General features: G+C 46.1%; 1 protein-coding gene across 6 annotated transcripts in view; it reads right to left on the bottom strand.

The window, feature by feature from the left end:
• Positions 1–16,782, bottom strand: part of LOC115473716 (angiomotin-like) — a 125,534-nt gene that overhangs the window by 13,932 nt on the left and 94,820 nt on the right. For all 6 annotated transcript variants that reach the window (XM_030208762.1, XM_030208765.1, XM_030208764.1 and 3 more), the window contains 2 exons: positions 5,085–5,234; positions 4,736–4,926 (listed from right to left, as the gene is read on the bottom strand). In XM_030208762.1, the coding sequence (XP_030064622.1) occupies positions 4,736–4,926; positions 5,085–5,234 (341 nt within the window). The remainder of the gene's footprint in view (positions 1–4,735; positions 4,927–5,084; positions 5,235–16,782) is intronic.

Raw genomic sequence — 16,782 nt, 5'->3', positions numbered from 1 at the left:
CCTTAGCAGAGAAACACCCCCAAAACATAACATTTCCACCTCCATGCTTGACAGTGGGGACAGTGTTCTTTGGGTCATAGGCAGCATTTCTCTTCCTCCAAACACGGCGAGTTGAGTTCATGCCAAAGAGCTCAATTTTTGTCTCATCTGACCACAGCACCTTCTCCCAATCACTCTCGGCATCATCCAGGTGTTCACTGGCAAACTTCAGACGGGCCGTCACATGTGCCTTCCGGAGCAGGGGGACCTTGCGGGCACTGCAGGATTGCAATCCGTTATGTCGTAATGTGTTACCAATGGTTTTCGTGGTGACAGTGGTCCCAGCTGCCTTGAGATCATTGACAAGTTCCCCCCTTGTAGTTGTAGGCTGATTTCTAACCTTCCTCATGATCAAGGATACCCCACGAGGTGAGATTTTGCGTGGAGCCCCAGATCTTTGTCGATTGACAGTCATTTTGTACTTCTTCCATTTTCTTACTATGGCACCAACAGTTGTCTCCTTCTCGCCCAGCGTCTTACTGATGGTTTTGTAGCCCATTCCAGCCTTGTGCAGGTGTATGATCTTGTCCCTGACATCCTTAGACAGCTCCTTGCTCTTGGCCATTTTGTAGAGGTTAGAGTCTGACTGATTCACTGAGTCTGTGAACAGGTGTCTTTCATACAGGTGACCATTGCCGACAGCTGTCTGTCATGCAGGTAACGAGTTGATTTGGAGCATCTACCTGGTCTGTAGGGGCCAGATCTCTTACTGGTTGGTGGGGGATCAAATACTTATTTCCCTCTGCAGAATGCAAATAAATTCATATACTTTCCACAATGTGATTTTCCGGATTTAATTTGTGATGTGCTATCTCTCACTGTTACCAATAACCTACCCTTCAATTATGGGCTGCTCATGTCTTTGTCAGTGGGCAAACTTACAAAATCAGCAAGGGATCAAATACTTATTTCCCCCACTGTATGTACTCTCTCGACCTGCTGCCTGCCTACTGACTTTGCTTGTACCTGGAAGCTCGCCAGGTGCCCTTAGCCTGGATTGGCCGCTATCGTGGACAGGATGCTGGGCTCGATGGACCTTTGGTCTTTTCCTAATGTGGCATTACTTATGTACTTATGTACTCTCTCGACCTGCTGCCTGCCTATTGACTTTACCTGTGCCTGGATTACTCTCTTGTCTGCTGCCTGCCTACTACTACTACTACTACTATTTAGCATTTCTATAGCGCTACAAGGCATATGCAGCGCTGCACAAACATAGAAGAAAGACAGTCCCTGCTCAAAGAGCTTACAATCTAATAGACAAAAAATAAATAAAGTAAGCAAATCAAATCAATTAATGTGAACGGGAAGGAAGAGAGGAGGGTAGGTGGAGGCGAGTGGTTACAAGTGGTTACGAGTCAAAAGCAATGTTAAAGAGGTGGGCTTTCAGTCTAGATTTAAAGGTGGCCAAGGATGGGGCAAGACGTAGGGGCTCAGGAAGTTTATTCCAGGCGTAGGGTGCAGCGAGACAGAAGGCGCGAAGTCTGGAGTTGGCAGTAGTGGAGAAGGGAACAGATAAGAAGGATTTATCCATGGAGCGGAGTGCACGGGAAGGGGTGTAGGGAAGGACGAGTGTGGAGAGATACTGGGGAGCAGTAGAGTGAATACATTTATAGGTTAGTAGAAGAAGTTTGAACAGGATGAGAAAACGGATAGGGAGCCAGTGAAGGGTCTTGAGGAGAGGGGTAGTATGAGTAAAGCGACCCTGGCGGAAGATGAGACGGGCAGCAGAGTTTTGAACCGACTGGAGAGGGGAGAGGTGACTAAGTGGGAGGCCAGCAAGAAGCAGATTGCAGTAGTCTAAACGAGAGGTGACAAGGGTGTGGATGAGGGTTTTGGTAGAGTGCTCGGAAAGAAAGGGGCAGATTTTACGGATGTTGTAAAGAAAGAAACGACAGGTCTTGGCGGTCTGCTGGATATGAGCAGAGAAGGAGAGAGAAGAGTCAAAGATGACCCCAAGGTTTCGAGCTGAGGAGACAGGGAGAATGAGAGAGCCATCAACAGAAATAGAAAACGGGGGGAGCGGAGAGGTGGGTTTGGGGGGGAAAATGAGAAGCTCGGTTTTGGTCATATTTAATTTCAGGTGGCATTGAGACATCCAGGCAGCAATGTCAGACAAGCACGCTCAAACTTTGGTTTGGATGCAAGGTGAGATATCAGGGGTAGAAAGGTAGATTTGGGAGTCATCAGCATAGAGATGGTAGGAAAAGCCATGGGATGAGATTAATGAACCAAGGGAAGAAGTGTAGATAGAAAAGAGGAGGGGACCAAGAACAGAACCCTGAGGTACGCCGACAGGCAGAGGGATAGAAGTAGAAGAGGATCCACCAGAGTGAACACTAAAGGTGCGGAGGGAGAGGTAGGAAGAGAACCAGGAAAGGACAGAGCCCTGGAATCCAAGTGAGGACAGGGTATCGAGAAGTATGCTGTGATCGACAGTGTCAAAGGCAGCGGAAAGATCAAGAAGAATGAGGATGGAATATTGACCTCTGGATTTAGCCAGTAATAGGTCATTGGAGACTTTAGTAAGCGCAGTTTCGGTTGAGTGGAGAGGGCGAAAACCAGATTGTAATGGGTCAAGAATAGCATGTGAGGAGAGAAAATCAAGGCAGCGGCGGTGAACAGCACGCTCAAGTACTTTGGAGAGAAAAGGAAGGAGGGAGATGGGTCGGTAATTAGAGGGACAAGTAGGGTCGAGTGAAGGCTTCTTAAGGAGAGGTGTGACCACAGCATGTTTAAAGGCAGCAGGGACAGTCGCAGTGGAAAGTGAGAGGTTGAGAATGTGACAGATAAAAGGAATAAGAGTAGGAGAGATGGCATTAAGAAGGTGGGTGGGAATGGGATCAGAGGAACAGGTGGTACATTTGGAGGAAGAAAGGAGAAGTGTAGTTTCCTCAATAGTAACTTCAGGAAAGGAGGAAAGGGAATGAGGGGAAGGAGAGAGAGGGGAACGGATTGGCCGCTGTCGTGGACAGGATGCTGGGCTCGATGCACCCTTGGTCTTTTCCCAGTGTGGCATTACTTATGTACTTATGTAACCAATGAAGTCACATCACTGGCTTAACCAAGAGATTGTCAGTGATCAGTGCGAGGTCTCTGCACAGCAACTAAACAGATCACAACACAGCTGAGCCTTAAGGCTTGTTCTTTCTGTGAATCCTCCCATCATTCCTTCTTACTGCTTTGTGGCTGACAAATCATTTACAGATTTATGGGAATCACTATTTGGGGAAAATGCCATCCTACAGAACGCAAAATACAAAGCTGAATCTTAACTTACTGTTTCCTGTAAAGGTGCTACAGTTTTCCCCGCGGGCCCTCCCTCAGGTCACTTGTATTTTAGTAACTGGCACAAGGACCGCAGGATGCATTAACCTGACAACAAAATCGCCACACGGACACCAAGCTGTAATCGTCTGAAAATTAACCAGCATGCCTCTGTCTCGCCTCATCCGTACCTTAAATCCAGTTACATTTGCAGGCAGCTGGTTAATAAAAGCCTGAGTTCAGTTGAGGAGCAGGTCACAACGCTTCAAAAATAGAATGTAACGTTTTAGTCTAGTCCTGTTTTATTTTCGTCTGACCTTAAAGGTATGTTGGTTATTTCTAATCCAGTACTTAGAAGGAAAGGTAGGAAGAAGTGGCCTAGTGCCTAAAGCAGGGCACTCTTAACCCAGTCCTCGGGATACACCCAGCCAGTCAGGTTTTCAGGATATCCACAATTAATATGGATGAGATAAATTTGCATGCACTGCATCCAATATATGCAAATCGCTCTCGTGCATATTCATTGCAGATATCCTGAAAACCTGACTGGCTTTGTATGTGTCTCGAGGCCTGGGTTGAGACCCACTCGCCTAGGTTGACAGGTTGATAGCCAGGGGAGCCAGGGTTCAAATTCCACTTCAGCTATCCTTGTGACTCATCTCCCATTACCTCAGCTACCACTTAGATTGTAAGGTCGGAGGGGCCGGGACATATTTTACCTAAACACCTGTCATCACTGTATAATGCTGCATGTGTCCAACAGCTGTATAAAAATAGTCAGAATGCTTTAGAACAAGAGCAACTAAAAATGCACACACATCTCACTGCTTGCCCTGGGATTTGTAGTATGGAATGTTGCTACTCTGATATTCTGCACGGAATCTTGTCACTCTAAGATTCCGGAATCTTGCTATTCTTTGGGGTTCTACATGGAATGTTGTTACTCTGAGATTCTTTATGGAATCTTGGATTCCAGAATCTTGCTATTCTTTGGGGTACTACATGGAATGTTGCTACTCTTTGAGATTCTGCATGGAATCTTGTCACTCTTTAGGATTCCAGAATCTTGCTATTCTTTGGGGTTCTACATGGAATGTTGTTACTCTGAGATTCTTTATGGAATCTTGGATTCCAGAATCTTGCTATTCTTTGGGGTTCTACATGGAATGTTGCTACTCTTTGAGATTCTGCATGGAATCTTGTCACTCTTTAGGATTCCAGAGTCTTGCTATTCTTCGGGGTTCTACATGGAATGTTGCCACAATTTGGGTTTCTGCCAGGTACTCGTGACCTGGCTTGGCCACAGTTTGAAAAACAGGATACTGGACTAAGATGGCCCACTGGTCTGACCCAGTATGGCTGCTCACCAGGACATAATACAAAGAAACTGTAAAGTAAATCTCCCACACAAGTGTATGTGTGCACTGACCTCTGGGTAGCTACAGTGGCTGCAGCATCCAAAGCAAACTGTCTCATCACACTCTCCTCCAAGTACTTCTGCTCCCACTTGGTCATGTCGGCTTCCAGCGCCAGGATGCGCTCTTCCTTCTCTCTCAGCAGCTCCATCAGCGCCGTGGCATTATACTCCGGAGTGCTCACCGTCTGCGAAGTGCCATGACGCTGTTTCAGGGAAATTCAAGACAAAAGACAAAAATATATTTATTTATTTATATTTATTCCTCAGCTGTTTTTAACCTTGACAACCTATTTCAGACACACAGGTGAGAAATTAAAGCCTACCACCACACTCCTCCTCCTCCTGCCCACCCAGGCTCTACCTGCTGCATCCGGAGAGACTCCAGCTCTCGCTCCAGATGGGTCCGGAGCCGGTGTTCCAGCTGTTCTCGCTTCTCACACGCCGCCTGAAGCTGAGCCAGTGCCTGCTGCATCTTCTCCACTTTGTCCACATAAACTTGCTTCTTCTTCAACTAGAAAGAGACGGGAGTAGCGGGTTACGAGGAGAGCAGGGAGCACCCCCCCCCCCCACTCTGATCCTTAAATACAAACTACACCTGACTTCCACCAAGCCAACTGACCAAGGGCTCCTTCATGTACTTTACCCATCTTTGCTTACTAATATCTACAGACAGAGCAAACAATTACAGCGAATTGTTTACTGGTCTATAGTGGAGTGGGTTTATACCACGAAAACCCAATCGAGTGCTCAGCTACAAAAAAGATCATTTTCCAGGAAAACCAAAATGTGCAAATAAATACCAGATCTCATGAATATTCATTGCGTAGCCTGCATACCGATCAATGCTGAATATTAGTGGAGTGACTGAATTTATCCTGTCCTATCTGGAAAATGGTGTGGAGGAGTAGCCTAGTGGTTAGTGCAGTGGCCTTTGATACTGGGGAACTGAGTTCAATTCCCACTGCAGCTCCTTGTGACTGGGGAAGTCACTTAACCCTCCATTGCCCCTGGTACAAAATAAGTACCTGAATATATGTAAACCGCTTTGAATGTCGTTGCAAAAAAACCTCAGAAAGGCGGTATATCAAGTCCCATTTCCCTTTCCCTATTTAAGATTCTAAATGGAATGTTGCTATTTGAGATTCTACATGGAATGTTGCTATTCCACTAGCAACATTCCACGTAGAAGCCTGCCCTTGCAGATCAGCAACGTGGCCGCGCAGTCTTCTGTTTCTGTGAGTCTGACATCCTGCACGTACGTGCAGGACGTCAGACTCACAGAAACAGCAGCCTGCATGGCTGCATTGCTGATCTGCAAGGGCAGGCTTCTACGTGGAATGTTGCTAGTGGAGGAGCAGCCTAGTGGTTAGTGCAGCGGACTCTGATTCTGGGGAACTGGGTTCTATTCCCACTGCAGCTCCTTGTGACTCTGGGCAAGTCACTTAACCCTCCATTGCCCCTGGTACAAAATAAGTACCTGTATATACGTAAACCGCTTTGAATGTAGTTGCAAAAAAACCTCAGAAAGGCGGTATGTAAGTCCCATTTCCCTTCCGGTTTTAGGACATTTTTATTGTAAACTGCTCTAACCTGTTCATCAGATACAGAGGTATAGAAAATTCTTCCATCAAAGAGGACGGAAGGAGCCAAACCACGAAGCAGGATGATGTGAACTGGCTCAATTTATTTTCCAGACGTAAATCCAATATCCGTTCTTCTTGCAGTAATATCCAAGGCGTGAAAATCGCCAGCGACGCCGTCAGTATTTTGCCAGTGTTTGCTCCTCGGTGATATTACTGCAGTGACGTGTGGTTAAGTACATGTTTTAAGAGTACTTCAATTACGGACCCCTGATGGAGGCAAGGTTTTGCCGAAACACTGTAGTGTTGTGGGGGGGGGGGGGGGGGTTCATCATGAAGGTACCATCTGTCTACCACTGGCTTTTTTCACCAATACTGGACATTACTCCAAGAAGGTTGTATATTGGATTTACATTTGGATAAGAGATGTGGCAGCCGTGTTAGTCCACTTTTAAAGGTAATCAATAGAAATAAAATAAAACCTAGAAAAGAAAGATGATACCTTTTTTATTGGACTAACTTAGTACATTTTCGGATCTGATGAAGAAGGGTTACCTTCAAAAGCTAATCAAAAAATGTATTAAGTTAGTCCAATAAAAAAGGTATCATCTTTCTTTCTTTTCTAGGTTTTATTTTATTTCTATTAATTACATTTGGATAATAAATTGAGCCAATTTACTTCATCCTACTTTGTGGTTTGTCTCCTTCCATCCTTTTTTTTTAAACCTTTGTACTGTCCTATGAGAGGATTATTTTCCTTTGTGTTTGATCTCCCTGTAAGCAGGTCCGCCGAGAGACTGGGCCGGGCCCGGGACAAGGCCGCCCCTGGGCCCCACCCCCACTGCCACCCCCCAGGTTGTTGTCGCCCCCCCCCCCCCCGAGGGGGGCCCGGCGCCACAGTCCCACCCGCCTCCGCCACCGGGCCCCTTCCACCCAAACCCCCGCCAGCAGAAGTGCTGTCTTCTGACTCTGGCGTGCGCGGCCCACACAGACGCGCTCCTCTCAGCTGATCTTCGCTGTACTCTGCAGGGCTTCTGTGCGTCTGACGTGCAGGACGTCAGACGCAGAGAAGCCCTGCAGAGTACAGCGAAGATCAGCTGAGAGGAGCGCGTCTGTGTGGGCCGCGCACGCCGGAGTCAGAACAGAAGACAGCACTTCTGCTGGCGAGGGTTCGGGTGGAAGGGGCCCGGTGGTGGGTGCGACTGCGGCGCCGGGCCCCCTTGGAGGCCCGGGCCCCAGGAAGTTTGTCCCCCCTGTCCCCCCCTCTCGGCGGCCCTGCCTGTAAGAATGACACCTAGTGGTCAGTTTCAGGGCTCATGATCGCAAGGTTTCAGAAGGAGCCCTGGTGCAGTACACCCCCAGCCCAGAATAGTCATGTGCTACTGACCATGCTGGGTATGTTCAGTGGGATATTATATAAGTGGGGGAAAAAAAATCCTGGGCAGCTGTCAATGAAAGCCAACGGAAGTTCAAAGGTGGAGGAAGAAAGTGCCGGTTCAGAAGAAAAAAAAAAAAAGCAGAAAGGTAGGGTACAGAGAGCTACAAAGAGGAAAAAACTCCCCATCCCAAAGAGTTTACAATTTAAGGGAAGAAACGAGTGACCAAAATCAATGGATGTGCTGAGCAGCAAAGGGAGCCCAACGTGGGATTCCTTGGACTCTGGGAAACAGGGGGTGGGTGGGGGGGTTGAGGATTTAAGGTGTACTTCAAAGGAAAGTGTTTAGAAGAGATGTCGGCACTCCAGAGCTGGGGCTCAACCTGATTACCCTCTCCAGCAGACATCCTGCTTTAAAAATGCCCAGGAATCTGTAATTGCGTCTCCTTCCCCTGCATAAAGAGCAAGAGACTGACTCGAGGGGATGAAAAGGAACATGTCAACCAGTTTTTAAATAAAGGCAATTATGAAAAACACAAGCAAGAGAGCTGTTGGAAAAGAAACCTGAAAAATAAAAACATAATTGAAAGAAGAATTAAAAAAACGGACATCACTGTGAAAAAGAAAATAGGGCTGGAAAAGTTGGCAACAAATATGACACGCCGAGCCACAGGACAGGTCCGACTTGTTTGGTATCATTTCAAATTGCAGAACTGATTTGTTTTCCCTGCTAAGATCTACTGAGTTCGATTCCCACTTCAGGCACAAGCAGCTCCTTGTGACTCTGGGCAAGTCACTTAACCCTCCATTGCCCCATGTAAGCTGCATTGAGCCTGCCATGAGTGGGAAAGCGCAGGGTACAAATGTAACAAAAATAAAATAGATACTATTGGAGATTCTACATGGAATGTTGCTATTCCACTAGCAACATTCCATGTAGAAAGCTGCGCAGGCTTCTGTTTCTGTGAGTCTGACGTCCTGCACGTACGTGCAGGACGTCAGACTCACAGAAGCAGAAGCCTGCGCGGCCACATTGGTGATCTGCAAGGGCCGACTTCTACGTGGAATGTTGCTAGTTGAATAGCAACATTCCATGTAGAATCTCAAATAGTAGCAACAGTGGAGGAGTGGCCTAGTGGTTAGGGTGGTGGACTTTGGTCCACGTATGTGCACGACGTCAGACTCACAGAAGCAGAAGCCTGCCCGGTCACATTGGTGATCTGCAAGGGCCGACTTCTACATGGAATGTTGCTAGTGGAATCTCAAATAGTAGCAACAGTGGAGGAGTGGCCTAGTGGTTAGGGTGGTGGACTTTGGTCCTGGGGAACTGAGTTCGATTCCCACTTCAGGCACAGGCAGCTCCTTGTGACTCTGGGCAAGTCACTTAACCCTCCATTGCCCCATGTAAGCCGCATTGAGCCTGCCATGAGTGGGAAAGCGCAGGGTACAAATGTAACAAAAATAAAATAGATACTATTGGAGATTCTACATGGAATGTTGCTACTATTGGAGATTCTACATGGAATGTTGCTATTCTACTAGCAGCATTCCATGTAGAAGGCTGCGCAGGCTTCTGTTTCTGTGAGTCTGACGTCCTGCACGTATGTGCACGACGTCAGACTCACAGAAGCAGAAGCCTGCGCGGTCACATTGGTGATCTGCAAGGGCCGACTTCTACATGGAATGTTGCTAGTGGAATCTCAAATAGTAGCAACAGTGGAGGAGTGGCCTAGTGGTTAGGGTGGTGGACTTTGGTCCTGGGGAACTGAGGAACTAAGTTCGATTCCCACTTCAGGCACAGGCAGCTCCTTGTGACTCTGGGCAAGTCACTTAACCCTCCATTGCCCTATGTAAGCCACATTGAGCCTGCCATGAGTGGGGAAAGCGCGGGGTACAAATAAAATAAATATATATATTGTACAAATCTTTAACGCTGTTGTTTTTCCAAGAAGAATTAACTAAAGGTCAGACTTTAAAAAAATCATCTGATGTTTGAACTTTTGAATTGCAGATACATCGATGCTGAAGTAGCCTCTTCTCTCCCCCCCCCCCCCCACCCCTCGCAATAACGTGATAGGTAATTAAAAGCATGTGCTTTGTGGTTTTGTGCAGAGTAACAAATGTTCGTGGAAAACAGAAAGTGAATCATATCGTGCAGGATTTGGCAACTCTCTTTTTGTTGTAGACTTAAAAAGATTTTTATTGATTTGAGGAGTTATGAGCCTGTAACCAGAGCTGTGCACACTCAGGCCAACAAAATTTTAATCCAGAGCCAAGGGCTCGACTGTGGTGTCAGATTTCTGAGCAGGAAGTACATCTTCTCTGTAAATCGGGAACAGTGTCTATTGCTACACTGACAGCATCCCGTGGATAGAAACTTAAAAAACAAAAAATGGCATAGTCCCACACGCACAGTCAGACATGTCGGATCCTAAAGGGCAGTTTAAGGGACTTTTGTCAGCTCCAACCACTGTTACTGTGACACTCTTTATCCTGGCAGGATGAAAGGCATTTGAACCTACAAAGAGAACAGCTGAAAACTGTTCACTGGTGAACAGAACCTTATAGGAGCCAACTTTTCAAAATGTTTGGGGCTGCTAAACACAACGGAAATTATCCCTCCCTGGACACAAATCAAGGAGTTTGCTCAATATTACTTACTACTACTACTACTACTACTTAACATTTCTAGAGCGCTACAAGGGTTATGCAGCGCTATACAAATTAACGAATAAGGACGGTCCCTGCTCAGAAGAGCTTACAATCTAAAAGACGAAATGTCAAGTTGGGGTAGATGAGATTTCCTGAGAAGAGATGAGAAGAGATTTTAGCGCAGCTGTAAATGGTCACATTTTCCATTTCCTCAATTAATGGCCATGTGCTAATTTCCCAATTAGCACATGGCCATTAGCACAGGAACCCTTATGACACTATTTTCTAGGTTGTAAAGGCTCCTGCCACGGTTAGCACAGGGTGATGTAGCTGTGCTAACAGATTAGCACTAGGCACATCTACTCTCTATCCTCAAACACGCCCCCAGTGCTAAAAAAAAATAAAAATATTTTTTGAAGCATGGGAAGCACGTGCAGATCCAAAAACTACTGCAGGACGCCCGAGCACGCCCTGCGGTAACCTACAATAAGCACGCATTAGTGCTTATCACAGCTTAATAAACGGGCCCCTAAATGTTTAAACAATTGCAAAGTATTTCAAAACTCTGTAAGGGGTCCTGTTTTTTATGGACACCATGTACAATAGTAAATAAACAATGTTAATAACATTTCTTATGTTTTGTGAGTTAAGCACAGGGTAAATGGGTGGGGGGGGGGGTGAGGGAGGTTTTATCTTTGCAATGTACTACTGCAATGTTATGGCTACAGTTGGTAAATTGTAGGACTCACTTGATCAATAAAATTAACAATAGGAAAAATGGAATGGGAAAAAAATTCTGTCTGAAATGGGATCCTTATTAAAGCGTACCAGTAATTTATACTCTTGGCGTGATCAAGCACCCACAGAGCTGGCTCCTATGCCTTAGCCCTACAGGGAACATCACCTTCCTTTCCCAACAAATTCCTCTGAAAATACATTCTATTGTGGGACTACATCACAGTCTCGGGAGTGTGCGTGCGTGCAGCAGTGCCCCAAATTCACCAGTCCATACACTTGATCTGCAATGTACTCATGAGCTCTGCAACAAAGGCCCTGGGAAATGGGGTGGGGGGAAACATACAACCTGTTTTGGCCCACCAGAGAATGTGATAAAAGCAGTTAGCTTAGCGGGGTTTTAAAAAAAGGTTTGGCTAGCTTCCTAAAAGAAAAGTCCATAAGCCGTTATTAAAATTGACTTGGGAAAATCCACTGCTTATTTCTGGGACAATTAAACTCTGGAATTCGTTGCCACAGAATGTGGTAAAGGCGGTTAGCTTAGCGGAGTTTTAAAAAGGTTTCGACAGCTTCCTAAAGGAAAAGTCCATAGACCATTACTAAATGGACTTGGGGAAAATCCACTATTTCTGGGATAAGCAGTATAAAATGTTTTGTACTTTTTTGGGATCTTGCCAGATATTTGTGATTTGGATTATTGGCCACTGTTAGAAACAGGATGCTGGGCTTGATGGACCTTTGGTCTTTCCCAGTATGGCAATACTTATGTACTTATGACAAGCAGCATAAAATGTATTGTATTGTTTTGGGATCTTGCTAGGTACTTGTGACCTGGATTGGCCACTGTTGGAAACAGGACACTGGGCTTGATGGACCTTCAGTCTGTCCCAGTATGGCAACACTTATGTACCCATTTCTACCTACCTGCTGTTTCACACTGGATTTAACAATTTCCTCATCACCCCTGTCGATCTGCCACTAAGAGGGTAATTCTAAAAAGGTCGCTTAAAGTTGTGTGCTGGGATGCTGCACACTGAGCATAAATTCGATAAGGACAGTTGTGTGTACGATACTAGTGTAAGTCCATATTTCCACACCTAACTTTAGGTATGAGCATTTATGCCAGCCAAATGGATGGTATAAATGGTTGTGCTTAACTGTACACATTCTATAACCCATGTGAGTAATTGCCAGACATGTCTCCGACCTGGTCACGCTCCCCTTGCAGATGTGCACACTGGAATTTACACGCACAATTTATAAAATACCGACCAGGAGCAGTTACAATATTGCTAATTACTACCAATTACAGCCAATAATTAGTCACGAATGCCAATTAACAGCTCATTAGCTTACCAAGTTATGCTAAAAGCAAAGTGGGGTGGGAAACTTCACAGAATTAGGGGTTAAGTCGCTGTGTGTCCATCCATCATCTGCTTGGACTCTGCCAATGTTCTGGGGCTCATAACTTTCCCTAAGCTCCGTTTCAGGTGCCTCAGTGAAAAATACTCTCATATTTGTTTTGGCTTTCCCACCCTTGTCCAATTATAATTTTCTGAACTGCTTTTCCACTATCCTTCATCGCAGCAGGCCGCTAGTCCAGCTGCAGTTCTTATTTTCACTTTTGACTTAAGTGAATGTCAAGCAATTTTTTTCCCCAATTCCATAACATGCGAAACCACGTGACACAACGCAAACTCAGCAGCTTTTCATTCTGTGGACTCATTTCTGCTTCCACTGGTCCCAGGGCCCGACCTTCAGACCCAGGTCGGTTTCAGAACTCCCCTGACCATCGGCTTAATTTAATTTGGCCCTGGCAGACATCTCCACCAAGCCCCATCGAGCCCTCTGGCGATCACCAGGCTCTCGGTGAGATCAGTGGGAGGTACAAGGATGGAAAAAAAAAACGCAGTCTTACGTTTTGTTTATGTTCAAGGCAAAGCTGCAGCTCTGGAAAAGAGCGGCTGGCTTGAAACTCCACTTGGAAAGCTGGGAATAAGGAGAGGTCGGTTTTGTTTCAACAGCACTAGGAAAGTTAGGGGAAAAACCAGCCGCTTTGCTCAGAGAGAAGTATTGCCAAAACTGTGAAAGATCTTTAAAGCAGTCCGTCCTTAGTGGCCAATTTTTTTTTTTTAATGGTGGTTTGGGGGGAGGGGCTAGTTTAGCTCAGCCAGGATCTGTGTGTACATTACCAAGTGCTGTGAAACTATCTAGCTATGTTTCTTAGAAGCTGAACAGAGCACGTAGTTTGATTCCAAGTAACCTGGAGGCTGATGTGCGGAGAATTCGTTTCCCCGTTTCATTCGCTGTCTTTTCCAAACATTCAGTCCTACCGTCTCTTGGAACCAAAGTTATCACTGGAAAATAAATCTAACAGCAGAGAATGTTTCCGTGCACTCTGGAAGGAGACGGCAGAAGTCTGAAACAAACAATGCAACTGGAAAAGGTAGAGTGCAGAACTAGGCTTTGAGACAAATTCTGTCTTCAACTGTTTCTGAATTGCGATCTATATATAACAGATTTACAATTGCCCAGCAGATTTCGAAGAGAGGTTTTTGTGGCTCAATGACCTTCATGTGTGTGTATTACAGAAACTCTAGGGAGGAGGGGTTATATACGTATGCGTCTTGTAGCTGGAGACGGAGAAGTGAGGGGTGGTTTACGTGTGAGGTGATGGGGAGCCACAAGCCAGAAAAGTCAAAATGTTAATACAAGAACTACAGGCCAATCAAATTTCAGTTTCAGCATCGAACTGGCCAGAAATTCAAATTCAACCTTCTTTCGGTTTTGGTCAAAAATGCCAGTGCATTTTCAGCTGAAACCAAAACTCCCTTTCCCCTGACTAAAAGCGGGCCTCACTGCCAACCCTTTCCCCCAAAAAAACAAAATAATAATAATTGCCACCCCCCCCCCCTTGGTGATCTAGTGGCCTCATCAGGGCAGGAATGATCCCCAGTCACTCCTGCCCATGCCAGCTCCGCAGTCAAAATGTCTGCCGCGACTTCCTGCAGCAGCCTCGTGAAAATGACGCAGGAGTTCCGGGCAGCTATTTTGGAGATCTGGCGCTGGCATGGACAGGAACAACTTCGATCTTTCCTACCTATGCCAGCTCCAATCTAAACACAGCTGCTGCAGCAACCGTTTTGACTGTGGAGCCGGATTGGATAGAAGAAGAACTGAGGATGGCCACTAGACCATTACAGTTTGAATGGTAAGTCTGGGGGGGGGGGGGGGGCACACCGTTTCAGCCAAAACTGTACGCCGAATTTTGGCCACAGATTTGGTTTCGACTGAAACTTGGGGGAAAAAAAAAACCTGATTCAATTGCCCTCTAACAAAAAACATGGTTTCAGAATAAAGAAAAACAAATTTAATACGTTTACGAATGGGGATGTACATGGGGGGTGGGGGGGGGGGGGGTGGTAAGCGATTTACTATTACCCCCTTAGTGTGACTCCATGATCTACACAGGCCACTAAGATACCTACTACTACTACTTATTTCTATAGCGCTACTAGACGTACGCAGCGCTGTACACTTGAACATGAAGGGACAGTCCCTGCTCAACAGAGCTTACAATCTAATTAGGACAGACAAACAGGACAAATAAGCGATAAGGACAAAGAGTAGCAAGATTCCAAGCAGAATCCCAAAGAATAGCAAGATTCCGTAATCCCATAGTAGCAAGATTCTGTGTGGAATCCCAAAGAGTAGCAAGACTCCGGAATCCCAAAGACTACTATTTATCATTTCTATAGTGCTACTAGACGTACGCGGCACTGTACACTTGAACATGAAGAGACAATCCCTGCTCGACAGAGCTTACAATCTAATTAGGGCAGACAGACAGACAGGACAAACAAGAGATAAGGGAATATTAAAGTGAGGATGATAATAGAATAGCGCCTAGGGCAGATCCATGATGTCTCATTAGCTAATTAATTTGTACACAGATCTATGATCAGGAACCAAATTTGCATGACCTATATAGAATCCGGGGGAGAGTAATTTTCTGTATGGGGAAGTGTGGAGGGGAGGGGGCAAGTTGGGGTTCACTCTTTAGAGACAGAACCAATTCCTCAGTTGGCTCAAACAGTGATTGATCTCTGCCTATCCTGGGCATGTAGAGGAGCTTGGCCGAGAGGCAGCCACTTCCAATGAGACTTTGGCCACACACAGCCCAGATATTAGGCCCCCTTTAGGACCGTCAGGAACCTCTAATGACGTTCACAGAGAGACACAGTGTGTGTCCAATGAAGAGATAAGCTTCTTGGCTCAATAAAGACTCGGCACAAGGGATGTGGAGGTTCCTCGATTGCTGACCACACCTTTTGTGATTTTTAGATACTTTATGGTTTGCCACTGTCATCTGCAGCAGCTTATAGCTGGGAAGTCAGATTCAAGTTATACCTCATTCTTCACTGCAGAACCAGGTGGAAGCCCAAACTTATCTTCAGCTCATGCTGTTAAGCTGGACGATTACAAATTCAAAACTATATGCTAGTTAAGGATAAGCTTTGTAGGCAGCATCAACTGGAATTCTTGGAGAATAGAAGTAAGGGAGCCCAAGTGTCCAAGATCACCCTGTTTCTCCGCTTTAGAGATGCTACCTAAATTCTTCCAGGAAGTGCCTCGGTACCTCCTGGGAATTTTCTCCAGTAGCTAGGCCTTCTATCTACCTTGATCTTCAGGAGGTAGACAATGAGGGAAGTGAACCAGAAGGGCCTGGGTTAATTTCAGCTATGGCCGACCTTTCAGGTTTTTAACTAGGTCCTTTTCTCGTCAGCTTCGCTCTCGAATCTGATCAGCACTGGGTTCTTAATATGTATTTTCATTCTAAGGAATAGGGATTTGAGGAGGTCTAGAATTGCAATTTTTCCTGACCTCTGTAGAGAATCTCAATGGCGGAGGAAGAAAGTTGAGTAAAAAGTAGGAAGTATAAGACAGCCTTGAAAATGTGAGGTGAAATACTTAGGTATCAATCATGTCTTCTTTGACACAGTTACTTTTTTGCAACAGTGATCTTCTGTTGATAAAGGTCAGCTTTAGGTACATCTGACCATAGTTATTTAACTTGCTCTGTATTCTTGCTTGCTTGTTTTGTGTGGGGGGGGGGGGGGTTTGGGGGGGGGGGGGTTGTTTCTTGGAATCCTGCTCAGAAGGAAGAGATCCCCAGAAGCTTAGCCGGTGGTGGGAGGCAGGGCTGGTGGTTGGGAGGCGGGGATAGTGCTGGGCAGACTTATACAGTCTGTGCCAGAGCTGGTGGTGGGAGGCGGGGCAGGTGGTTGGGGGGCGGGGATAGTGCTGGGCAGACTTATACCGTCTGTGCCAGAGCTGGTGGTGGGAGGCGGGGCTGGTGGTTGGGAGGTGAGGATAGTGCTGGGCAGACTTATATGGTCTGTGCCAGAGCTGGTGGTGGGAGGCGGGGCTGGTGGTTGGGAGGCGGGGATAGTGCTGGGCAGACTTATACGGTCTGTGCCAGAGCCGGTGGTGGGAGGTGGGGCTGGTGTTTGGGGGCGGGGATAGTGCTGGGCAGACTTATACGGTCTGTGCCCTGAAAAAGACAGGTACAAATCAAGGTAAGGTATACACTAAAAATGGCACATGTGAGTTTATCTTGTTGGGCAGACTGGATGGACCGTGCAGGTCTTTTTCTGCTGTCATCTACTATGTTACTATGTTTTAAGAGAAAGGAGCCTGACATAACAGTCCAAGTA

The sequence above is a fragment of the Microcaecilia unicolor genome, chromosome 7 (assembly GCF_901765095.1).
Source record: "Microcaecilia unicolor chromosome 7, aMicUni1.1, whole genome shotgun sequence".
NCBI lineage: Eukaryota > Metazoa > Chordata > Amphibia > Gymnophiona > Siphonopidae > Microcaecilia > Microcaecilia unicolor.
This window is presented reverse-complemented; position numbering and strand designations above follow the sequence as displayed.